This window comes from Rhea pennata, chromosome 8 (assembly GCF_028389875.1).
Source record: "Rhea pennata isolate bPtePen1 chromosome 8, bPtePen1.pri, whole genome shotgun sequence".
Lineage (NCBI taxonomy): Eukaryota > Metazoa > Chordata > Aves > Rheiformes > Rheidae > Rhea > Rhea pennata.
Genome location: NC_084670.1, coordinates 125,588 through 153,442, shown reverse-complemented (window position 1 = coordinate 153,442; position 27,855 = coordinate 125,588). Strand labels below are relative to the sequence as shown.

The following is a 27,855-nucleotide window of genomic DNA, read 5'->3' as shown; positions in this document are numbered from 1 at the left end:
TTTATCAATTCAATGGAGGCTACAAAGCAAAAAATACACATTATAAATACACGGTAACACATTTTAAAAAATAATTTTAAATCATTTAGGCAGTTATAACTAGTTCTTCAGTAAAATGAGAATGATAAAACAGCTACTACACTCTTTGGGCAGTATTTCTGACCCACTATGCTGCTCTGCATCATATTATATTATTATAGAAAGGCCTCAAAACCCTAATCAAATTAAAGGCCCTAACGGGTGAGGCACTGCTTAGATGTGGAGTGAAAACAGTTCCTGTCTCTAAGAACCTGGTACAGTAGTTTGAAACTCAGTGCTCAATTTCCACCGGTGTCACGTTTTTATGTATGCAACATTCCAGAACTGGTTCCAACTAAGCCCTTTTGAGTTATAGAAGATACAGGAAATCAGTGTTTGTAGTCCATCATGATGCTAATGCAATGTGCTTCTTTGGAAACAGCAAGAAAAGTCTTTGTTATTTCAAATAGCTGATAAGCCATTTTCCATTAATGACAGGTACAATCTAAAAAATTATAATGTTGCTGCTGGAATGCAACAGGACTAGTATTCAGTACGATCACAGTAAGAAAGGCACTCAGACTTCTTAAGATATTGATTAAAATACAATTTATTGCAGCTAACACTAAAAGGAAAAAGAGGCTAGTACAGATACACCAAAATTTTGAGATGCTCGGAATCCTGAACTGTACAGCATCAGACAGACTCCAGGGAGGGCGCAGCAGGCTGCGCAGAACCTGTCTGTGGAGAGCTTCACCAACACTGTGAGCTTTAGAGCTTTTATAGGATTTTCGTAGAAGAAAATAATTCTATTTATCATTTCTACTGTCAGACAAAAGGATGTTCACGTGAGAACATGCTGCTTCATTTTAAGATAAAGACAAGGACATATTGGTGGTATAATCACTCATGCAGAGTGGGAGCTGCCTATAGGCTACTTCTTACAATCAGGCTAAGTTTATCCCCTGGCCAAGGAATATGTGCAGCCTGAAAGCCAAGCTACATATGCAGCATAGCACAGCACAGTGCAGTACAACACAGGCCTGTGCCGTATCTGGTTAATTGTCCTGTGGATCACTAATCCTCAATGTACAGGGGTCTCCTGGTTAGAAGACTACCGCTGCAAAGATTGAACAATATAAAATAAAATGTAAAATAAAGTATAAAATAATAAATAATTTTATACTCAGATATTTACATAATCTTTTAGTTTCACCCATCCTAATCTAGTTAGTTACAGACATTGCTCTTATATGCACTTATACTTTCTCTGTTAATTTATATGTTTATTTATACATTTTTACATTCATTCACCTTAAATGAATGATCACATATAACATAATGTTGAGATTATATCCAATACTGATATCATACATTTGACTTTAATATAGCTAATTCTTTCTTAAGGTATTAAACTTACGCTTTGGCAAAATCCTCTGGATGAGAGTTTACTCTGCCAGTGATCTCTAAATGCCATGAATTTCCTGTGCACATTCCTGACAGTGATTTTATTGCAAAACATAACTCTTCTAGCAAAAGACCAGGTGCTGGAGACTTTATCAAATTAAAAGCCTTGTTAAATAGTAATCACTTCACAATCACTTATTGCCTCAGTCAGATGCCTCATATTCTAAGAAATGACAAATTCCAATAAATCTACCTGCTTTGGCATAGATGGACACAATTATAATTACTAATCCAAAATAATCATTTTTTCGTTAATATTTATCTACCTTGCATGTGTAGACATACATCTATGGCACATATTAAGTAAGCCAAAGATGACAACAGCCCCTGAAAATATATACTGTTGATACTAAAAATCAGGATTCTCAGAAGTTAATAAATGTTAGAACTAATTTTGCCTGTTGAAACTTGATCTGGCCTTTTCTTTGCATAAACAATGTAGTTCTTAACAGTTACAGCATGATACTCATATTCCATGCATAGTAATATTTCTTCTATTCTCTCTAATTTATGGCCCACTTCAGGAAAGCGTTTAAGAATGGGCTTACTATTCAGCATATACTTTCCTTTTAGCATGCATTCAACGATGGTTTCAAATCAAGGGCCTTATGCACAGACCCAAATCAGATTTACCACATAGAAAGCCAGTGTGGATATAAGACACTAATTTCCAGATGAGTTTTTCTATGACATTTATTCCATTTCTATCTGAGTGGTTCACAAACTATTCTGATTTTATCAATTTTCCACAACAGTAAAGTGGTTTTGTCCATATTTTATTGATACGAACCACAGACTTACAACTTCTGGTGAAAGTGTTTTTCAGTGTCATAGTGACCAACTGTCCTACTTGAATTACTCAGGTATTTATTTTTCAGAAACTGCATTGGCTTCATGCTACAGAGAGATCTACAGAGCAAGCCACCAGAAATGCTCCAAGTTCAGTTAGCATTAGAAAAGAGAAAGGGAGGGACTGAAGGCTTAATCTAGAGTTCACAGATATCAATGAGATTTTTTTTTCTTATTTTTTTCCTATTTTCTGTGTACCTCCACTCAAGAATACATCCAGATCTAAAAAGTGTAGGCTTGTACTTCAGAGTCCACAGCAAGAAATGTTCATTAAGTCCTCGTTCTCGGGAAAAGAGGTTTTCAAAGAGAAAAATAGGGGACAAAGAAAGTATTCTAAAGAATGTGCTATCAAACATCAAATGATACAATCAGCAAGGCAGGTACAGAACCTTGAAATATCAGCATGGTAATGCATGCTAAAATAAATAAGTCGTGGTTGTTCATGTATCTATGTACAATTCAACATGGGATTACTAATAAAGGCTTTTAGTTTTAAATGCTAAAAAGAATATTTCAGAAGCAGTACCCAAAATATGCTAGGTATTGCAAAAATGAAAATGAAAACAAAATTCACACCCTGAAAAGCCTGCAAGAAAAAATGATTTCATATTTTATCATTTCCTGTATGAAGCTGCATAAGAATCATAAATATGCCATAATTAAAATCTGTTAAATTATTTATAATAGTGTCTGTAAACTAAGAAGCTGATAATAATAATGCAGTATTATTGAGTATGTAACAAGCAGTATATATTAAAAAGATGAAGAATGTGTTACAGCAGAGGCACCAGAATATTAGGGGAGCCAGTTCTGTCCTTTCTGTTGAATTTAAAGCGAATTGTGTGAGAACGTGTGCATCAGATATTTGGGAGGAAAACTAAGGATCAGAGTTATAGTCACATACACAAAACGATGACTTAGAAAATTCACCTAAAAAAGTGATTTAATACAGATATAAGTCTGTATTTCCTATGCAGACACTTTATGCTACTTAGTAAAATATTCAAGATTTGTATGCAGCATAACTAGTGACAGTAAAGTAGTCTTATTTAGTGGCCCACACCACTGCCCTCAGGCATGGCTTAATAGCATGGCTGAGCCCAAACTGATAGAAGATCATGACTCTTGTTCCTTCTTCCCCAAACCCTGATCCTAGCCACAGGACCTACAAGCCATCTAGCTTTGTAGGGAGGCAGAAGAAGGAAGCTGGCATTTCAGCCATATCTTTTTTTTCATTGCGTTAGTGTGTACCCCTTCATATATATTTGAAAGACCTATTCAGCCCTCAACTGAGAAAAGATTCTGCACTTATTAAAAAGAGCAGCTATTATTCCATCTGTTTCAAATGAGGAAGGTACAAAGCGGTCCTGAAGTCATTTTTTGTAGCGTCTTTTCTCTGAGCTCAGAGATCCTGATTTTATAAACTAGCCAATCATAATAGGCAAGCATACAATAGAGATTTTCTCTATTCCCATTTCCAAGAAAAATCATGGAAATATTAGCAAATAGCAAAATAGGAGATCAATAGCAAAAGAAATGTAAGGAGATCAAAATTCCTTTTCTTCACCTCTTAAGGCACCCCAGTGATATGAACACAAGGAGTGTGATCTGCCATTCTCTGAACATGGCCTGTGAGGATGGGGTTTTAACTGCAAGATGCGGGTAATTCTTTCTTCCAGTTCTGTGGGTTGCTTTGGCCACAGCATGTGCAATTGCAGTGCAACAGTCAGGTCACTGGTAGCATTGCAATTTTGACTGAAACACTAACATAGCAGCAATATATGACTGAACAGTTTCACAACTGGCAGAGAAACCGAGATCATACTGAAACAGTGGATTAAGCGTAAGAAATGTGTCAGCAATCACATGATTATATAATGACTAAAGCTGGTCAGAAAGTACAGTGATTGGCAAATGCTTCCCAAAAAGTCACAGTAAATTTACTCCCCTTCTACTTCTGAGTTAAATTGTCCATGTGAGTCTAGATGATCTCTATTACCTTCATTAAAATACTCTCTATAATGAAGGTCTATTTATTTAAACTGTTTCTGATTCGCCTCCTTTAGAGCCTAACCCCTAGGAGATTGTTTTTCTCCACCACATCTCTCCACTTGATCTGGTGAGTTGAATGGCTGTCCCTGCTAAGTAATCATGAGATAAGCAGAATTCCTCTTTCTCAGATGAGAAGCTTTCAGTAATTTAACCTGAAACTACTTTTAGTCATTACAAACTCTTACACAACCACATATACTTATCCTGGCTGAAGAATGACTATACCTTTGTTTAAAATGGGGGGGGGGGGGGAAGAGAGAGAGAGAGAGAGAGAGAGAGAGAGAGAGAGAGAGAGAAATGAACAAGAATAGCCAAAAGGCATTCAGAACAGTTTAACTAAACCAATGTAAAAATGGCATTTTTAGTTAAATAGTTTATGACACATTTTTGTACAGCCCAGGTCCATATCTCATACTGTTATAAGCCTGTCTCGGTCACTGCCTCTTCTTGGATGTCTGATGAAGACCATTGGCAAAGAAACAGACACCAGCATCAATATTTTCATATCAGCTAACATTTTGAGGATTCTGCTTGATAATGACCACCACCTACTGATTTTTTGAGCACAGATCATCAGCCTCGGTGGATTTACTGTTATAGTATTACCATTTCACACTTGAATCAAATACTTCAAAAATTCAGAAGCAAACCACCCTCACTCAGGATTTTCTGTGAACTGGTTCTAAACAGCTTCCCTCTCAGCATGACATTTTCCTGGACTGCCCTTCTGAAGTACATCATGGAATATCTAAACTGCATAAGACAGGGAAGCCTAAGCATTTAACCCTCAAGTTTGGATTTCAGTGCAGGGACTAACATCCTTTAGGCATTGGGTCACCTACCTTCAAGGCACAAACCATTTCTTTGTATCTTGTCTCATTCAAAAATACAATGCAGTCACAAATGGGCCTACTGGAATTGAACATACTAGTGATGGATAGAGGCCTGTGCAGCTGTAGTTTGCCTCATCATGTGATTACTAATTCTGCCCCTTCCTTCTCCCTGGAGGAAGGTGTTAATGGGGAAAAGTCAGCCTGAAGTCCTGGTAAATCTGCACAAACACACCCTATATATTTTTAAGTGCTTTACTGAACTGAGGCCAGAAGAACAGAAGCCAAGTCTTTGCATCCACAATCTCTTCCTCAAGCCACTCCATCATCCTACCCCATATTAATGTAGGCATTTTAATAACTTGACTCTATAGCAATGCTTTATCATCCTTTTCCTGATGGAACAAGTGCAGTCAGAACTGTAGCTTGAGATTGCCTAGACTCTGAACTCTCAGAACTTCAGATACATTCAAGTCTGTATGCTTGCTTTCAAGGTTGCAGCCGCTCACCACATCAGCACTTTGGCTATGTTTAATTTCTGTACTCTGTGCATGACAGCAATGTCTCTGGAGTGCTATATGTCTAGATAAGTCAGTGCAGCTGGTATCTGAAGAACTAAGAAAAACTGATTATTATGTTATGAAATATGTGCAGAGTATCTAAATCAGCACCGAGAAATACAGCAAACTATCTCTCTCTGCTTCCAATCCCTTACTGATGTGAGATAATGCTAAACTCCTTCCTCTACTGAACAGGAGTTTGATTTGTAGCTGAATTATTTTTATGATTTCTAATTAGGTAATTCATATTTGCAAAAGCTTACACATCAATGCAAAAATACACTGATTCTAATAACTAAGCAGTTCATTTCAGTATATTTGAGAAGTAAACAACAACAGGCGTTTGATTTGACTATCTGATTTTGAATAAAAGCTGATTGTCCTTGCTGTAAAATATTGCTCATACTGGAATACTTCCTCACTTCCAAATATCCATAATATAAATTGCAGGTACCATGACTCAAATTTAACAGAAAATCAGTAAACTTGTTAGTTTAAAATTGTAACCACACAGTTTGATAACAGCAAACTACACTGATCATCACTTGCAACACTGTGCTTTCTTAGTTAAGTAAGACTTGAGATTTAAATGACAATTAAGACTCTATTAATAAAAAAAACTATTTTCAGTCCTTTTGTAAGAAATTCAGTCATATCATCAGATTCAAAATTTGTATCCACACTGTCATTCAAGACAACAGAACTGGAGTCCACTGTTTCCCAGATCAGTAGACAAGAAAATCAACAGTAGGAGGGAGAAGGAGGATACAGTACATGTTCAGCCAAATCAGGAGTGAGCTTCTGAAGAACACTTCTCATCTCTTGGCTTGTGCTTTGCAAAAATACTCAGATCAACCATAAAATCTCACAAAATTGGACTTAAATCACTTTACAAACTTCCCTGCAGGGTTCCTGACACTTAGTAAAGGCAGGCTGAAATACCAGTTTAGCTGTGCTACCCACTGCCCTACTGCTGACTCTGAGCTAATCCCTCCTAAGCAGACAGTGTTATGTTGACAGACAGATTCTGCAATCTCAGGTATGGAAAAAGACAGAGCAGTAGGACAAGATAACTCAGCATGAAGTTATATCACCACTGCCACAATATTCAGATTCCATTATATGTTATAATGTGCAAGCAAAAAGAATATAACACACAACCTGAAAGAAACTGTGTAGCAGGTATTTGATGAAAAGTGAGAGGTGAAGTGAAGGGTTTAATACTTCAGGCTTTTTTGGTATTTTAATATCAGCCAAACTGGGGAAAAACACTCATCATCAATACTCACCATAGATGTATGTCATGATAATGGGTTTTTTTAAATAATGTGTATTTGAAATTTACTAGCAAGGAAATCTGATGTATGGAATTCAAGTAAGAGTGCAAAATTTCAGAAGTACATGTAACCCACAGCAAATAAACTGGTTTAAACTCAGCCACTGAAAAGATGGAGGGTTTTCCCTTGTGAGGTTCTATACGGTCTCAATCAGAATAGTATCATCCACACAGACGATTAAAATTTTCTATGTTAGAAACCCTCATCTATTGCTAGACATTGGAAGCCCATATTCACAAGCCTCTTAGTCATCTGGAATATTTTCCATAAACAGATGACATCACTCACCACTTCTCACCTGCAATTTGCAATACAAGCATTCACACTGTAGCTGATAAGCATCAGAACATATCATCATAAATTCTCTGATTTCAAAAGTATTTGTTTGATGAGCTACACATCGTTTATGTGACAGGGTAAATTGTGAAAAAGCACATAAAAACATGGTTAGTGCAGTTCTCACTACAGAGCCTTGCCACGGTTACTTACTATTCTGAAAAACGTCACCCTGAGCAATTAGAATTTGATACACTAGGTAGCTTCCTCAGGCCAAGACTTCTAGGAAAATTTCAACACAACAATTGAACCATTTCCAAGATGAATATGAAAAAAATATTGTTTTACTTAAAATATCTTTTCTTTGTAAATCTGTAACACTCATATACATTGGAGATTAGGTTTGACAGGGAATAGGCCTTATGTCAGAAATCTGTTTGTATCCCTGAATATCCTTAGGTCTTTAGAAAGAAAATATGACATTTCACATACACTCAATAGATAGTGTACAATCATGTAATTAAAGACTATATCATTATGCGTATGAATTAGGAGGATATATCTGGAATGCAAAAGAAACCTTACTTCTGGTACTTGCTATCTGTTGAGTAAATCATTTTGCAAATATTACTGTAATCCTTTAATTTGGTCTTTGTGTGAATGTGTTTCTCTTAAACATGTTCTTTCTGGACCAATTATAGATGGTCAGATTCAACAAATAGTTGATACATAATCTGTATTTTAATTGTGAGAACATAACACCCCCACACTATCTCCCAGGAATTGGCCTCTTGATCATGCACAGCCTAAATCTGGCTGAAATACACCTTAACTCCTCTACACGCTGGAGAACCAGTCTCTTCCATGGAAGTTGGGGAACTGAGAGAAAGGAGGAATGATGTCCTGCACTATGTGGATTAAAATCAACACCTCCAGGTTGTGTAACAACTGCTAGGGGAACACACAGTAGCTCTGACATTTCTTGGAAGCACAGATTTACCCCACACGCACCAAACTGAATGAGTGGAACACAAACAGCAAGTCTGAGCCTCCAAGAGTTTCAGCCCTCCTACACACAAATACACCCATCATAGCACATTTGTGATTGTCATAACCACTACCAGGGCTAGGCTTACGTTTAGGATTTCTAAAAGTGCAACAATGAGGGTAGAAGCATCCAACTTAGCTGAACCAGGAGGCATCCAAAAATCCTGAACAGTATCTACAGCCTTTGAAGTCCACCTGAGCAGAATTTCTAAGTGCAAAAAGAGGCTAAGCTTGTGGAAACTAGATTTGCATCAGTCTTCAAGAAGGGTATTGTTCAGGCTACCAGTAGTTGAATTCTACACTGTGAAATAATTACAAATGTTTGTCCACTCAGATTACTCAATCACATGAACGAGCTTAATGTTGTTGCTAAAAATTTGTAGATTATGCAGTACTAATACATTTCTTTTTTGAGTTACTGCTCCCAGAATGACAGGTTTGTTTTTTTTTTTTAATCTTAATGTATTTTTAAAAGGACAGATAAAAATATTTTAACGTTCTAACGTTTATTTTCTCTATATCTGTTCTTTGCTGGCAGCCTGCATCAGTGCAGTGTTCCAGTAAAGCTAAGGAAGTTAGTTAGCCTCAGAGCAAGTGGAAATGTAGACACCTAATCAGGCAGGCGAGGGAAACAAGAATGAGATGATGAAGTAAGACATACGCAAGGACAAATTTTCAACGTAAGTGTTGGAGGTTTTGTAAAATTGATCTAGTGTCCTTGGCAGGCTTACTCATATGTCCCTTCATTAAAAATGAGACTAAAATTGGACTTTGGTCATCTTGATTACTGAGAAACAGAATAAACTATTCCAAACCCATTTCTGAGTTGACAGTTCAAATGCAAAGCATAGCAATTCTGTGAAAAAAGATTACAATTTTTAATATATATGCGTGTGTGTGTGTGTGTGCACAGTTCTTGACAAGCCACAATATAGTTTGATCTTTACCATCAGCAGTAATTTCTGTTAAAGAAAATATATGCATCTAAGTATTTTCTAATTAAAGACTACATTCCCTTCAATTGAATCCAAACAATTCAAATTATAAATCCAATAAACTCAATACAAATGAGGATTTAGTAGTTATAATACATTATTACTTAGTTTTAGCTTCTGGAACATACACTAATGAAATGATTCATGAATGCTTACAAAGAAACACATTAATTCCCACTTTTTTTCTTGATAAACCACATAGATAACGAATGTGTGTTGGTGAAGTGCAGAGTTTATCCTGAAAGTTTTTAAAAATGCAATAATAAACCTGCTTAAATTGAAGAAAAAAATACCTGAACCACAATCATTTTTTTCCTATTATTAACAGACCAAGGAGGGAAAACAAACAATTTTCCTCTTAAAGAGCACCCTTCATTTGAGATCTCAATCACTAAACCTAATCAAAGCTCCTATAATATATATTAATATTCTGAATTTTTAAGTATGACAAGTTGGGAATATTTGGACACAGAGGACTGGCTTGTCTAAAATCACATGCCAGAAGGCTTTTACAGTCAACTGTAGAAGCCAATGATTATCACTCCTGGTCCTTTCTAGAGATACCAGTTTGCCTTCCTGCTTCACTGTAGTTAAAAAAAAAAAAAAAAAAAGTTCAAAAATGTTAAGAGTTGTGGATTATGGCAGACGTCTGGAAATGTTAAAATGAAATCACTTTGCCAGTGACCCCCTATAGTCCTGAGACACATTTTTAGCTATGTTTTTGCTGAATATTTTACACTACCATTCACAGTCCCTGTGTCCCTGACTATGACTACTACTGATTCCTACCCTGCTAAGCCCTAATTTATTCATTATCCAACTTGTGCAGTAACACTGAAGCAATTCCATGTTTTCACAATAAGCACAAAAGCCTGCATTGAGATATATAAAGAAAAAACAAATGACATTTTTATTTATCTCCATGCCTGGATCACGTCCTTTTAAATATTTCCCACTCGCTAGAGAATTCAAGCAAATAGTTCACATTCCAACCTACGTTCTCCTAATGTTAGAACTGGTTCAGCTGTGCAACATCACAATTACTCAGAGACATCTATATCAGTAACATAAACAGCATTTGCTTAAGAGTTTTCCTCTCATATGGTTAGAAGGAAGCTACAAGTGATCACAACATAATTTACCTCTGCCTTTGAAATGCAATTAAAGAAGCAGAGAAAAGCAATATGCAGTTGCCATTCAGAGAGTAAAATGTAGAAAGGTATTCTAATCAAATGGTTAGCTTTCACCTGTTTTTGAAAAAGGAAAGGTGAAGACACAAGTGAAAAGGAAACCAATCCCTGACTGTAAGGGCAAATCATGTAATACACAGAATCCTGAAGCGACACTGTGAAGAAAGGGCAAGGTATCGAGAGATTGCCCTTGCACTTTATTATAATAAAGAGTGATACCCAAGTTAAACTGCACTTACATCAGGAAGACATGCTTCAAAATATTGTTCAGCTATCATAAAGGCCTGCATCAGCCCAGCAGATTTGTAAGGGAAGGTGAGCAGACAGAGCAGGACAGTGCAAATATACTTGAAATGACCAAAATAAAAAGCACAGCTACAGAGATTACAGTCCTATCTCTTCCCCCAGTGTTGCAAAAAGGCTCAACAACTTGGAATTCTCTTAAGCACAATAAGAACAGAAACCCATTCCTCTTTCAGTTTACTTCTTATACAGGCTAGGAGCAGAATTTTGGTCTTGGAAAAGGAAAAAAACAATAGCAGTCTATATTAAAGACCACTGATGTAAGTTGTCCTTATTTAGTTGGACAACTGTAACTTAGTCATTTTATAGGCAAATTTTGTCAGTATTTACTGACAAATTCACTGCAGTGTGCTTCTGAGGAAGATGATTATGAAGTTTAGATACTGATGTATCACTATAATTCTTTTTTTAACTCATACTTCAACATGGAAGCATGTATCTATTTCCGTAAAACAATGACGATCATCACCTTCTCTTGTATTGTCTTCCTTGCTGTTCACTCAATTTTGTTAGCATCATGAGCTACATCTAAACTAGAAAGTAAAATAAACCAAGAGCTATTCTCTGGTCGTACAGAGAGGGGAGAACACCCCTTCAGCTAAACTCTTCTGTGAAACAGGCTAACTTTTCCATACTGTCTCTTGGCAACAGTCCCTGGCCTACTATTCCCAAGCTTTATCTGGACTCAAGCTAAAACTTTGCTACTGAAAATACAAACCTGAGTGCTATTCCAGCTGTACCCAACTTTGCTACAGAGGGTTTAGCTAATAGCTAAACAGTATAGACAACTGCATGTCAGCACTTGAGCCTGTGCTGTGGCATATTTACTTTATTTACATTGAAATAACCATGGAGACCTTATAGAGCTTGAATTCTTTCAAGTTTTTGCTAGAGTCTTCTATAAGCCTGAAGGATCTTCATACAGATTATATGTAGCCATTAAAAACAAGTTTTGCTTTGAATCTCGTGTAGGTGGTCATCCTCACACACCAGTGGCAGGTCCACCTCAGTGTATCAGAGGCAGAAAAAATTACTATTATCAGAGATCTCCCGGATTACTTCTGGTAAAACAGTGTTTCACATTTTTTCCTCAACAGATATGCTTACATGATCTCCACAAGACAGACAAGAAAAGCAGGAGAGACTGCAGACGTGGTCCTGTGTCTTTAAGTCACCATCCTGGGTCACTTTCAGAGCACTACTTCAGATTGCTCAGTGAGTTTCAGCTGCTTTCTTAACACTCATGTTTATGCCTTGACACTGTAGCAAGTGCAAAGATGCTCTAACACTGTCAGAAAAAAGGTATTAACTCCACTTTGATTCCTTTAAGGATGCAAATTCCCACCCCAAGCTGCAAATACAGCTGTGTTACGAGCATTTGCAAACATCTACAAACTGAAATCATTCTGTGGGGAGAAAAGAAACATTCCCCCAAACCACTCCTTTTCTGTGTCTTCCTTTCTTACTATATTTTTCTTACACTTTGGAGTAGCAGAGAAAAAACACACAACATTTGTAGGTTTTCTCATCTACCTTTTCTGGCAGTAGTTGCAGTTCTTGTAAAAGGGAAATGTATTGAAAAGGAGCTCTCAACAGTTGGGGGATTTATTTCCTTCCACTTGTGAAGCCACATTTTCAGGACCAATATGAAACTGCATTGATGATTTCTGGCTCAGAATTCCAGAGAGCTGTTTTGCTATTCTCAATCATAAGTAAGGTTGTTTGGATTAAAAAAAAAAAAAAAAAAAAAAAAAAAAAAAAAAAAAAGATTTCTTTTCCTGTTTTGTTTTTCAGTATACCAAGCCACTTATTCACTACTTACGGATTTTGGATTCCTGTTGCTGAAAGAGATACCCCTCGTTACAAGAGGATCAGAGAAAAATGAAGCCATCTTAGGGGTAGCTGAGTCTTTTTTTTTCCTCTGCAACTGCAAAATAAGCTTCAAGACAGCTGCTGAGATGGATGTTCCCACTCAGATGAGAGTTCTACTATGTTTGCTAGCCTCAAACTTAGGGCAAGCTGCTGGACTAATATTACATTCCACTTGTCACAACATTGTCACTTGTGAAGAGCCTATCAGCATAGATTCACATGGATCTACATAAGTAGAAATATAATGTATATGCATATTATGTAACTCACTTTCCAACCAAAACTAGGTATCATTTCCAACTTCCAGGGTCCTGGATTGATGCCAGAAAAGGTGTGTATGCGGAAATAAATATTATCTAAATATATACTCACATATGCATTATCTATCTAAACACTTTACTATCTCAAAAATCCCACTCAAATCTTCAAATTACTTAAGGGAATAAATACTACAAGAGTTCATGAGCATTGGTCATAGGGACACAACACTTATTATCATCTTACTGTTTGTAGCTGTTGTCTAGATTCACAGATACGGCATTGTATCAAAACCAACAGAAAGGGGTATTCACAGATACAGCTCATTGGCCTTTGTCAGCTACAGTAAACCAACAGCATAGAAACTATTTATCATTCTGCTGGAAGAAATCTAAAAATAAATACTGTATTTTGCTACATTGCTAAAAAGCAGCTGACTAACAATCTGATCATGTCCAAGAAATTCTGTCACAGGAAAAATACAAGTAATGAAAAAACAATTAATTTTACTGTAATATCCAGTACAAATCTTAAATAATAAGTAACAGAACTGTTTGTTATTCAGTATATTCATTTATTAAAAGGTACACTGATTAAGAAGTACCCTAATTCAGAAGGTTTCATGGCACATCAGTTTGTAGAAGTCTAAATGCTCTGCATGTGACTTACTCAGTAAGAATCCGTTAACCTGAAAAAGATATTTCCTTTCTTCTGTGCATCCTTAGCTGTGTGGGAGAGATAATTAAGGAGAATCTTGGGTGGCTCATGAGTTAGAGCTCCTCTTTGGAGGCAGAAACAGGTTCCCACCCTGACTGTGTAAGAAGCATATACTAAAACCATGTGTTGTAACAGTACTACTACTTGGTTCAAGAAACTGGTACAAGCACAAGGCTTCCTGCCAGAGGAGTACCTCACCAAATATCTTTTGAGAACTTTAGTGATTGGTCCTCTTCTGTCCCTACTGGGACAGAATTCCTTGTCTTGGTAGCTGCCTGAGGTCAATTAAATGCACAGTCTCGTGCTTTTGCACAATAAAGGAGACATGGCTTCAAAGTGACTGCTCAACAGAGCATGTTCAAGGAGTACAGTTAATTGCTGCAGCTCTCCTCAGCACAAGTTCTAGGAAGGTAAGGATGACTTCACTTCATATGTTTGGATCCAGGCTGGAGATGCTCAGATATTGCTACATGGCCTTTGCTTAGCAAACAGAAAGTGTCAAGAGCATCATCTCACCCTACACCTACAAATTCCCCAGAACTTTAAGAGCATGGGGACAGCATTTTTATTTATACATCAGCAGTAGGCTGTTTCAGAATATCCCACAGGCCAGAGAGATTTCCTCTTGGCTACTTCTACTGTGGCTGATTATATCAGCCCAGCTGCTGTGAAGTGCCACAGATCAACATGGTATGACAAACAAATCCAACACTTCATACGAATTTCAACTCCATTATTCAGAATGACAGGTGTAACAGTATAAATTTCTTTACCTAGACAGAGGTAAATTCCAGGGACTGTGGGATTATAAAAGCTTGTTATCAACAAACTCAGATTGAACAATATGGAGAAAAAAAAGTGAAAGCAGATGTTAGACAAAGTTTAGATTACACAAATCTTTTGTTCAAAACTATACTCAGTTACTGTTGGGATCTGTTGCTTAAGACGACTTACCTAAGACATCCATCAAACTCTAGTGGCTGACAGGCATTTATTTCCTGCCATCCTAGCAAAGTGGAACCTATGAACCTATCTTTCTCCAGTAATTATTTATTAGTCTTGTCACTGTTTCCCCACTACCACCATGTACTTTTTGTCCCCTGTAGGTCAACACCTTGAAAAAGATCCTGATGAGATCCTGTTCATTCATCTATGTCAGCACAATCCAACTAGCACTACATGGACTAGATCATCCTATCTATCTTGCATACCAATTTTCTCCATCCAAGAGGAAATAAGAATGATTTTTTTTAAGCAATGAATATTGCCCCAGGACCAAATGCTGTAGCTGAACATGCCCAGGAGCTGCTAAAACCTCTATTTAAGGTAACAGAGATAGAGGCTTCCCACAAAAACGTGCCCTTTTTTTTGAGGTTCTGTCTCTCAAACTTGCTGAGATTGGACCACCTCCCAACTAAGTGAGCACAAAAAAATAAAGCGGAAAGGAAATTTGAAGGGTTAGTCTGTTTGTCTTCTTGTAAGATTTTTTTTTTTTTTATCTACTTTATCACTGTCTCCACAATTCATAACTGAAACATCTTCCTCAAAGTCCTAAAGGAACCAGTACCTGTTTTCCAGTTCAGTAGAAAAAGAGAAAAGAATAAATACAAAAACCTGAGGGTCCAAGCTTGGGAGTAGCTTGTATGGTGCAAGGACCACAGCATCTCTCTTATGAGGAAAGGCTGTGAGAGCTGGGCCTCTTTAGCCTGGAGAAGAGAAGACTGAGAGGGGATCTTATCCATGTCTATAAACACCTGAAGGGAGGGTGTCTAGAGAACGGGCCTGGACTCTTTTCAGTGGTGCCCAGCAACAGGACGAGAGGCAACAGGCACAAACTGAAACACAGCAAGTTCCACCTGAATATGAGGAAAAACTTCTTTACTGTGAGGATGACAGAGCACTGGAACAGGTTGCCCAGAGAGGCTGTGGAGTCTCCTTCTCTGGAGATATTCAAAACCCACCTGGCCACAATCCTGTCTGACATGTTCTAGGTGACCCTAATTGAGCTGGGGGATTAGACTAGATGATCTCCAGAGGTCCCTTCCAACCTCAGCTGTTCTGTGACTGTATGCAATAGCATAGTCATTCTGTTCATCTAGTATTTGTCAGTTGATTTTATGACTTTGGTCAATATTTTACCATTTTGTTTCCAATAGTTCTTACACAAGGGTACACATGTGTAACACAAGTGTTTTCTCATCACAGAAAACTGAAAGCTCAAAAATTAAACAAATGAGATGGAAAAGGGCAGAATATGTCAGGAAAATAAATACATGATAGTCCTTGGCCATATCTTTAAAATAGATTTTTCTTTTCCAAAGCTGATTATATAGATTGTCCCTAAATTACATTCTTTTTTTCTTGGAACTATCCCAAAAAAAGACAGCTATTCAGTAGATCTCTTTATAAGTTCAGCCAAGTTTCCCTCTACAGAATAGCTTTATTAAAAATGGACCTCTCCTCACTTTCAGACTATCCTTTTTTACCCTCATCTGTAATTTGAAAATAAGCAAGTTTCCCTACACACCTCCTGATCTTGGAGGTGTGTTCAGATTATGCTAAAGATAGATAGTATTTCGCTTACAAGCATTACTGTCAGGAAAAACAGACCTGGAAAGATGGAAAGTTCAGAAGTAAAAACTTCTAAATACAATATTGTAAATTTAGAGGATTGTAGTTATTCAACTGTCATAAATAAAACCAAGTATTTTATGTCAAATGCTTACCACCACTCAGTGTGTACAATTATAAACATCAGGTATTTCATTATACTGAAGCTACCTTCTGCTGCTGCAACACTAGTAATATGATCAATCTGTCACTCAGTTCTCTCTCAGGTTTTACTTTGTTCTGCAACAAGGAAACAGATTTCACATGGTATCTCAAAAGCCTGGTCTAGGCAGGGAAGTTAATTCAGAGTAATATGTGATGTGATTTGAACTGTAATAGCTATTTCTGAGTGATCACTTAGATTGACTCTTATTCTGCATAATATTATAAATCTTACTTCAGAATAAGTTAATAGTATACTTTACTATCAATTATTCTAGAGTTGCCTTTGTCTCTCCTTCCCCTCATTCTTCCATGCAGAAAAGTCCAGTGATAGAGTAAAGGCATTACATTTTTGATTTATTTGAATGAGAAGGGGGTTCTACATCGATCTTTAATCCCAGATGTAACCACATAATACAGTACTGGCATTGCTAGAAACAGGCCACAGGCTTTGTACTGCCTTTGGAAGGTCTCAAGACTGAGCCTTGTCTAGTTTGCTTTCTTACAACATTTACTAAGTCATCTGCAGATTTGTTTTCAGTTGGTTTAACAGCAATTTTTCTTCTGACTAAGTGGTTATGGGTAATTTGTTTTACTTATCATTGCACAGTACAACCATGGTTTTACATAATAGTAATAATAAGTAATTACTCTGTGCAGAATGAGATATTTATGACTAAGATCATGATGCATCGTAGAGAAATACAGGCCTGGTATGACAGAAGAGACATTGAGAAGCGGAAATGCAAGACGGTATTATAGTGTACAGGCACTGCATGATAAGTAATGGGGCACCAGCTTGGCACTGGAGATTCCATGACCAAAACAACTCAAAGGTTAAAGAAATGCAGACCTGGAGCCAGATGAAAGTAGCTTTCAGGGGTAACAAAGAGAACAAAAAACTATCTAGCATACATAAAATGCCATAGACTTGGATATAACGTGAAGTTCCAGGCCAGTGAAGAAAAAGCAAGGCGTAAAGGTGTGTCAGCAAACATAAAAATGACCTAAAGTAGATCCTAGAGTAAGGAAGGAAAAATTATCAACTTCGTATTTCCACTGCCAAAGGAGTCTAGGTGCTGACAACAGGCAGTAATACTCTCCTCTCACCACCAGGTTGGAAGCCACCAACCTTAGAACACAAAGGAGCAGTAGAAGTGTGAACATTATACCAGGAAACTAAGAAGCATCCGTATTACAATTTTAATTGTCTTATTATTATTGAGATTTTTTTTCTATACAGAAATAGTCTTTCTTTTTCTGCAATAATTGGAATTGAACAAACGATGATTATTGGAATAATCTATTAAAATTTCAATTATACTAACAATAAATTCTTGTCTTTGCGTATGAGTTTCTTCTTTGCCCATAAGCAAGATTGAGTGTAACACAGATGCTAAATTTTTTCATTACAGTCCAGTCATAGCTTATGACACCAAACTTGCATTACCTTCCTGTCCCTTCCCACACCTCTAATTAGCCAAATAATTATCAAATCTGTCTCAGCTTCTCTGGTGTAAGTTCTGAGAAACTCTGCCAAAATCACTACAACCACATTGAGATGAGAATCTTGCCCAGAATTTTTAAGCATGGAAAGAGTTATGTTAGTGATGTATCTAATGCTTTAGAGGGGCATCTTTAAGATCTCTTAAATGCCAAAGCTCAACAGGAGCTTGCTGTAAAAACATTTTTTTTAATCTGCACTGATAACGGTAAGAAACGACTCAACATATCTGTAAATATCATAGAATCATAGAATCAGTAAGGTTGGAAGGGACCTCTGGAGATCATCTAGTCCAACCTCCCTGCTCAGCAGGGTCACCTAGAGCATGCTAGACAGGGCTGCATCCCGGCGGGCCTTGGATATCTCCAGAGAAGGAGACTCCACAACCTCTCTGGACAGCCTGTTCCAGTGCTCCGTCACTCTCACAGGAAAGAAATTCCCTCTCAGTTCAGGCAGAACTTCCTGTGCTTCAATTTCTGCCCATTGCCTCTTGTCCTGTCACACAGGACAACCAAAAAGAGTTTGTCTCTGTCTCCCTGACATCCTCCCTTCAGACACTTATACACATTGATAAGATCCACCCCCAGTCTTCTCTTCCCCAGGCTGAAGGGGCCCAGCTCTATCTTCTTTCTCTATTTCTCTAGTAGAGAAGTGTACTCTTCCATTCCAAAGCTATCAGAAATCCCAGATGGCAGAAGGTAGGCAACAGTCCAACCACTGCACGGAACCTGAGCAAGCCCTGGAAAAGTTTCAAAGCTTCACAGAAAGTTCTGATTAATTAGGCCTGAAATTTACCATTAGGATGGAAGATGCTTCTTATGAGTTAATGACTGCATTCAGCACACAAAACTGAGTTCGCTCTCAATCCATCAATGGCTGGAAGCACAGCAGATCTAGAGCCTGAGGGTACAGGAGGGGGTTGTAAATACACAAAAGGTTTTGTGGAGTAAGTATCTGGTCTGAATTCAGTAAGCTATCTCGGTTTAAAAAGGGAAGAACGAATTAAAAAGCTGCAACATTTTGTTCAGTCATCAGGATTGTCCACTGAAACACAAACATACCTGTTACTTATGCAGTTGTAACTGGAAAAGTTCTGAGGCCCAGCACATCCAGGCCTTCAGATGGAAAACCTCAATCCTTATAATTGTACTCTCCATTTGCAAGAACCAAAATAAACTGAGGCACTATGTTGGAGCCTCAAACAGCACTACTATGAAATGGAGCTTCTGAGAGGTGAGGCAAGAGGAAAAATAATAAGTTTGGAAAAGAATGCAAAAGGAGGAAGTAAAAAAATGGGCTACTGAAGTGAAAGTAGTGCAATTTGTTCTCTCAAAAAAGGTCTTTTTTATGTGAGTTATTTGGAAGTAATCTGTTAGGTACTGTCTATTTGTCTTTGGTGTTGAGTGAATTACCCTATTCTGCTGTCTTAAGATTTCCACTAAGCTTCTAAAAATATGTAAATAAGTATACTGTGTATGTATAAAAAGGCAAAATAGGCAGGCGTGGATTTCATTTTACAGTTATTTTACATTTTGCATGTACCTGGTTTTGAAAGCGAGAGAAGCTTATAGAGATGGAACACCTGGAGATACAACTGTCAGCACACGAAAGTATAAACATATCAAACAGGTATCAGAGAGGTGCCATGTTTCACTTCCACACTACCATTAGTGTCTCACTGCATTTGGCATGAAGAGGTTTCTTTACATCAAGCTGAGCTATAAAAACAACTGTATTGTTGCAAGCAGGCAAAATGATGATTAATCCAAAAAAGGTATACTTTTAAAATGTTAAACAGTCTTATTGAAAAAAACAGAAGGAAGTAAAGAAAGACGACAGAGAAACATCAATAGATTCCTAACCAGGAGGATTTACCAACCCTGACAAAGCTACCATTAATCCACCAACTTACAAGTGTGCTAACCCTGCTATGGTTATGCTCCACATTTCTGTGTCATGTCTCATTTCCTGATCATGTAGCCTGGGGCAGAGGAATTAAAGGCTTGAAAAATTCTATATACACGCATAAAGCCTTGTTCTAATAACACAGGGAATTCTTCTAACAGCAGTTAGGTTTTTTTTTTCTGTCTCCCTGCATGATGACTCCAACATACACACACCCTCTTCTCAAGTGTGTCATGTAGCAACTGCTCCAATTCATGTGATAAAGGAATGGGAAAAGGTTAGTTTCATTATAATCTCATTAAATTGTATGCTAGCAGATTCCATTTCCCCTCTAATATGTATTAATATTCTGCCTGTTAAAAGATATAACAAAGTTTGTTCAGTCATAAAGAAACCTGGTTCGTTACATTCTTTTCTTTCTCACACAGAAGCTCTCTTGCACACACATACACACACACACAGATACTCTTCCTGAAATTTATCCTTTATGGGTAATTTTCAGTGACAGTCATACCACTCAGCAATAAATAACCAATTGAACAGTGTATAACTACATATAATAGTTAAGTTCACCTTCCTACTTAAAGAGACTCTGATTTTGTCACTCTTATTCATGCTGAGCAAATATCTTACTCCAAGAACAGCTCAATTGAAGTCAATAACTTGAGAGAGACACAGTATTCAAGCTCATAAGGTTGACAAATCAAAGCATGGATGCTTTCACATACCGTGAATCTAAACTGGGCTAGAAACTGTAATAATAAATATGACCCAAGAAATACAAAGAAGTAACATCAGACTACTAGATGATAAATTTTTATAGACTAAATCCTACTGGTCTTATTGCCTATTCATTTACTGACATACTATTTCTGGTATGTGATAGTTTTCAGATTTTAAGAAGATATATTGAATTCAACTCAGCTACTTATATAAACAAGCATTACTTTATTTACAGTAAAGTAAGCAGATTTATTCTTGTAAGTAAAGCAAACATGATTGACCTTAAATGTTAAATGAAAATAAAGAGCTTCAAGGGAGTTGTTTGTAAATTAATCTGAGCTATTCTTTACATCTTTGCCAATAATCTGTTGAAGATCTCTTGCAAAGACTTGAGAATATGTCTAAATTTATCAACTCAAGTCATCCCATAAAAGTCTTCATGACAGTCCAAAACGTGTTTGACCTGTTTCCAAGACCGACGCAATGTAGGAATCCCATGAAGACATCACTGACCAGAGCAAAGAGGCTCCAGAAGTACCACATTTGCAAAAAGTCCAAGCGTTCCAGTTACCTTTATAATCAGGGTTTTACCATAATAGAAAATAAGCACATAAACCACACTGCTCTTCAGACAGTCTCTATTCTATTGGGTAAATGGTCAGCATTGTTTTAAATACACCTTAATAGAGATAGTCACCTAGTGCAGTAACAACAGTACATGTTTTTAACACCATCTAGATGTATATTTATATCATATCCTATTACAGTCAACATTGTGCATTTTAAGTCTTCAGAGCATAGATTATGTAAATGTATATTTATACTGCCCTGAAGTGCAGTTTACACAATAGACTGTAATTTCTCCAAATGGTATTACAATCCTTTCTGTCTACTCTCACACAGTTCGATAGAGTATTTTATTTTTTTCTAATATTGTTATTTAATTTGCAAAAGAAAAAATTAGGAAAAGCAGTCCTGCTCTTCCTAATGTTCTGTGGATGACTTTCTACTGATTTTTATCGGGATAAATTTCTATTACAATACTATAACGTCAAGAAGGTAAAGTGAAACAGATTTGTATTGCATTTCTAACTTATTCTTTACAACATACAGATAGGTATGGTATATTGGTATATCATACTGAATGATGCTATGTATTTTAGATATATGCCAAGAAAATAAACTTAATATAGAACATCCAACTTGATCATGAACTTCCTGACTTCAAGTAATAAATATTACCTACTGCTAAATAGACTTTTCTTGAGGCATGGCACAAAGGCCCACTCAAATGTACAAACACATTTCCACATCAGACACCTGATTTCAGACACTAGTTCTATTCTGGAAAGAAATATTCCTAACACTTTGAGATATTAGAAAGCCAACTCACATACACTAAGTGTGACGATCTTGTATCAGTCCCTTTTGTATTCATTTTATATTTATGAAGTCAAGAGAAAAAGAGGGGCCATATAAATGGCCTAACATTGCTGTGTCACTTTCACCTCAACCAAAGAACATACTGCAGTATTTTCACTTTTTTCAACATGCCACCTTTTTGCAAGTACTGTAAGTATTGTGTTTATTAAACCTGGTTTTCAATATATCTATAGTGTGTTTACATAAACCTTCTTTGCTTTGTTTATATTTCCCCATATCTTAAAATTCCATTATTAGTTGCCATTAAATCTGACAGAAGAACTCAAAGATAATTACACATTTTGTGGAAATGGGCAGGATACAGAGAAAGAATATCCTGTAGGTGCCTTGAGAAAAAGGTTGAGCAAACACTGTACTAGACAGCAACAAATCAAACATGAGAGGGGCTGAAGGATTACTGTATAAATGTCCCCCAAAAAGCAGAGCAAATGTCCCCCAAAAAGCAGAGCTTACAGACTCTTTGACAGCAAAGTCTATCAGTCACAAGATGTGATCTTAGGAAATCAAGCTTCCTGAGTTCTGGGGCTCATGGAATTGATTTTTTTTTTTTATGGGGAAATTTGGAACAGAGAATCAGATTCAATTTAATTACCTGCTTTTTCAGAATCTCATCACAGTTTAAAGTCAACACACTCCTTCAGCTTCTCCTTCATGTAACTACTACCTGGGGAAATTAGATGGATTGTACAAGAATTTTGGTCATCTAAACAACCTGGGACAATAGCTGCTTACTACAAATAGAAATATGGTATACAGATTCTAATGTGATGGAAATAGGCATAGTTCCACCAGTAGCTGCTTTATGGTATTAGAACTGTGGTTGTGGAAGCACTGAATTCTTTACTCTTCAAAATACTTCAGTCCTCTAGATCTAGTATCTTTTGCTATAATGGTTATTTCATTCTTCAGAGACTCAGGAAGAATCGGTTGTGTAATTTGGACAAGTTAGGAAGCTATAGTTAGACAAGTAACGATGCTGTAGTTCAGCAAATTCAGACATTGATGAAGTTCTGTACCTAGATTGAGCAGATGTGCTCAAAGAGTAAACGATTTATTCTCACTTGATACATGCACTACAAAACCTAGGTAAAGTGGACCAAATTTGTATTAGAAGAAAAATTTACATCAACTAAGTTTCACCCACTTCTAACACACCTGAGTGTATTCAAGTCTGAAAGTGTTGCATTAAGTGAAATAAGTTTGGACTTTAAACTGGTTGTCACCCACTGGTATGAAATTTGAATCTCAGAAGGTGCAATGTATTACTTAGACACAAAAGGATTTACCAACAGTGGCTAAGGAGGCTTCAGCAGCAGCAAGAGAACAACCCATAGCTTCCATACTATACGACACTGCCATGACAAAACAGTCCACTCTCCTTAGATGGGAGATATCTGTCTTCTTGCATGATATTTAAGTGTAATGGGATGAAATACATACATGGAAAATGTAGGTTGAATTATAAGAAATAACAAATCTTGTTAGTAAACTTTCTTAGTTCATCAAAAAATCTTTCAAAGGAAGCAGAAGAATCTCCCTCACTTGGGAAATGAAACAAAATTATTTCCTTTTAGTTAAAAAAAAAAAAAAAAAAAAAAAAAAAAAAAAACATTGACCTGACAGGAAATGGTCTGGAAGTCCTATAAAAGTCTGCAAGCTCATATGTAGGTCCATCTTTTAAAACAGTGGTATAGCTGTCTGCCTACAGCTTCAGACCTCTCAGACTTGAGGTCTGAAGAAAGCTACAGGCAGAAACAGAGAAGCAATCTGCAAATGCAAATCCAGTGCTTCACTTACCAAATAAATATTTATTTCAATACTGACATAACAACCTCCCAGCAGTAATGAGGAACCCCAATTATATATTGAGGAATTATTTGTATTCACTTAGCAAGGGAAATCATAGGCAAGCAGTTTTTCCTGGAGAAGATCTAGATCTGCAGATAGATGCAAGCTAGTTAAATTTGAGTTAAAAGTAATAGAATTTGGTCTTTCATATATTTGCTCCCGATAATATTGTTTATTAAAATAGTGATAAAAGTTTTCTTTAAAGCTAATGTCATCTTTCATTTAGACTTCAGTGATTTGAGAGCTAACACCTGAACCACAGTTCACTACTGTAGGAAATTTCTCATGGCAGAAACACATACATGCTCTGCTATAAGGCTGATTCTATAATAAAGTCAAAAATAATTGTTTTCAGCAGTCAAATGACAGCTCTTAATATTGCATTAAGAAATATTATTTTGGTTTAAAAAATAAAGACTCCAAAACCTCAAAAATCAACTATAATGAGAAAAGCAAGTAATGAGTAATTTGCATCTTTCGTTTCAGTGGCAGTCTTCCTGTTGGGCAAATCTATGAAGAAAGACTAATTTCACTTTAGGATTTTTTTTTCTGAATGACAATGACTGAAAAAAATTTGTTTTTTTCCAGTGAGAAAGTCTCTGCTGGAGAGACCAGCCTTGATAAAGACAGTATCACATTTTTAATTGTTCTTAACAAATCTTTTGTATTTAATCCATTTTCAATGAAAATGAACAAACAAACAAATCACTGCATTTCCTGGAGCCAGCTTATAGCTGTCCTAATGAAGACTGAACCATGTCACCTAGATTTATTGAACTGCTAAGAAGCTTGTTTTCAAAGATCAGCTTATGATCCCTCTCACATATGCATGCAGAGAAGCAACGTAGCTAAGAGACAGAGCTCAAGAAGAACAGGCCTCAGAATTTCTGTGGGCTTATCAAAACCTTTCACCTATCTATATACTCACACTAGCAGTCAACCGTGCTGTCCTTGTATCTTGGGCTTCCAGCAACCAGTATAAATCCAATGACCAACAGAGTGATAGGAGACTTGTTACCTCAAGGAGAAATCTGAGGCAGCTATGCTTAACTTCAGCTGTCAGTTATGGGTTTGACTTGAAATATCTCTCTAAAGAATTAAATTGATGCCACAAGTCAACAGACCAAAACTTTTTCGAAGAATTTTGTTCTGTCATTTACAAATACTGAAACTCTGAGGAATTCATTAAGTTCTAAGAAGAAGATACCCACACCTCTATGAAATACACCTATGGGCTGATAACAACCTATTGGCAAAGACACAAAAAAGTCAAGAGAAAGAATGATTATTACAGCAATTTAAATTAAAAGGAAATCTGAACTTGGAAAGTGCGCACTTTTCTTCTTCTTCTTCTTTTTTTTTTTTTTTTTTTTAAGTTATTTAACATTATGTGATCTACAAGGGAAAAGACATCTGAAAACAAGCCTTGCTCCCTGATACAATACTAGAGCAATTATTCAAGATTTACAGGTAAAGGTGATAACACAAGACAGTACCACTAGCAAAATCAACATATGCAAAGGAAGAGATAAAAGAAAGTAAATATACTGATGAGCATGAAATAGGTAAAATTCTAGTCAGTATTAATTCTTCAGAATTACAAATTGACATACAGAGACATTATCCTCTTCTCCTAAATCTAAAAACTAAAAGATCACTTTTTTTTTTTCCTTAGGAGCGTGCTCTGAAAATAAAGGTAAATTTCTATTATATTATGACAATACAACATTCAGCATTTTTCCCATGATTTTCATACACTGTTTAGGAACAGTGCTCCTGTTCCTAAATAGCAAGTGAGAAAGAGTATGCAACACATATTGAACTCTATTCAAAGGCATTTCCCACTCTTGAATACATGTTCCTACTCTTGAGTGTGCCTACTTTTCTATACTCAGTACTGAATATTCATGGACCTTATCCCACTTAAGTCAGCTACAAAACCATTTGACTTCCATGAAAGTAGGAACAGGTCTACAGATACAGTATTTTGGAATTATTTTGATTTCTCCTTTGGAGCATTCCAATTTCTTTCTCTTTTCCCCCCACCCTAATGTCTTGTTTCTCTCTCTCGCTCTTTTTTTTTTTAAGCAACTCCTTATTTTAGACATTCTAATTCTGAAGCCCTTAAAGAGACGAAAACACTATTACAACAGAACATACCATACAGAAGGATCAAGTTTTGTTCTGCATACTCCATATTTTCACTAATGAAAAATAACTAGCTTTGTCTGAAATGTAAGGAGCTCATCAACTCTCCTTTAGACACAGACATAATCATAGTACAGGTGATTTATAAAACTGAGGTTGTGAGTTGTAAACATGTCACACAACATGCCAATATCATAGCAAATAAAGTTTTATCAAGCCATTTTTGCTCATATAACTTAGCCAATTACATGAAGCCTTTTAGGATGTGCAAAAAAAAAACCCAGAAACCTTGTTTCTATGAGGGTTTGCTTATTTCGCAGATTAGAGGGGTTTTTTTTCCCCCCATGGAAATCTTGCGCATATTTGGGAAAGAAGAACTGCAATCAGTTTTGCTGTGACGCCTTCAAACAGATTAAGAAGCTCTGCTAACCCATCACCTCTGCAGCAAACGAGTTAGCCACCAAGGAGCAACTAAAACAGAGCTCAAGCACCGAGATAAAGTTCTGCCCCCGGTGACCTTCTGCTACGCGTCAGCAGGCAGGAACCAGGCTGAGTCCCGGCTACCCTGGCCAAAGCTGCGGAGCTCCCAACCCCTACAGCCGCAAACCCACAGGCATCCCCGGCCCAACGGGCTCTCGCCTCCGAGCCCCACTTCCACGGCCCCACACCGCGTCCCCCGCGTGAGCGGCCCGCAATCCCGCACGCCGGCCCCGCCACCAACGGCCCCGCGCCACCAACCAACAGTCGGTGCCGCCCGCCCCGCGCCACCAACCAACGGCCCCGCGCCTCCAACCAACGGTCGGCGCCGCCCGCCCCGCGCCACGAACGGCCGGTGCCGCCCGCCTCGCGCCCCCCACGGCCCCGCGCCCCCCACCGCCCCGCGGCCGGCCCTCCCCACAGGCACGCACCTGCCGCCCAGCGGCCTTCCCGCCCGCCCGCGCCGGCCCCCGGCCGCGGCCCGCTCCCTCCCCAGGGGGCGCGGACAAAGCGGCGGCGACGCACCTGCTGCCGGAGCGGGGGCGGCGGAGGCTCCCGCACCGCCTGCCCCCATGGCTGCGCCCAGCGCTCCCTCCGCCCGAAGCCGACCGCCCGCGTTCTCCGAGCCAAGGGCCGCAGAGGCGCCCCCGCGCCCGCGGAGCCCGGCCCCCCGCCCGCGGTGCCTCCCGAAAGAAGAGAACTCCGGCTGCCGCGCGCTGCCTGGATGCGCAGTGGGAACAGGCCGGAGGAGGCGCCGGCGTCGGCCCCCTCCACCGGCCAGCGCGAGCGCCCGGGCGCTTACCGAAGGGCAGCGCGGAGGCTTCCCCCTTCCTCGCCATGGTGTCCCGCTGCCCTCGGCGCCGCCACAGCCGGCAGCGCGGCGCCGCCGCCGCTCAGCGCGCCCTTTGTTGCCGCGAAGGCATGAGAGGCGGCAGGGCCGGCAGCCCCGCGCCGCGCTGCGCTGCGCCGCGGCCGGCCCGGCGCGCTGCTGCCGCCCGCGCCCCGCGCTCACCCCGCGGCCCCGCCGCCTCTGCGGCCGACGCCTGCGCCGAGCCCGCGGGGCGGCGCTGGCGCCGCGCGGGGGGGGCCGCGGGCAGAGGGGCGCGCTGGGGGCAGGCGGAGGCGCGGCAGGGGGCCGCCGCCGGGGCCTGCGCACCGCCCCTGCCCCGCGCCGGCCCGCAGGCTCCGTTAGCTTCGCTAACGAGGGGAGAGCGGGCGTCTTGGCGGGCTCCCGCGTTCCCCGCCCCCGGCCCGGCGCAGCAGC

At 38.6% G+C, this 27,855-nt stretch overlaps 1 protein-coding gene across 2 annotated transcripts in view; it reads right to left on the bottom strand.

Moving 5' to 3' along the window:
• SLC44A5 (solute carrier family 44 member 5) overlaps positions 1-27,495 on the bottom strand; it is a 108,703-nt gene extending 81,208 nt beyond the window's left edge. Inside the window, exon 1 of one of the 2 annotated variants that reach the window (XM_062580991.1) lies at positions 27,394-27,495. In XM_062580991.1, coding sequence (XP_062436975.1) covers positions 27,394-27,430 — 37 coding nt within the window. In that variant the 5' untranslated portion in view covers positions 27,431-27,495. Of the gene's footprint in view, positions 1-27,116; positions 27,177-27,393 lie in introns of those variants that run through there. The other variant, XM_062580989.1, reaches the window with a different exon arrangement.
• Between the last annotated feature and the right edge of the window lie 360 nt (positions 27,496-27,855).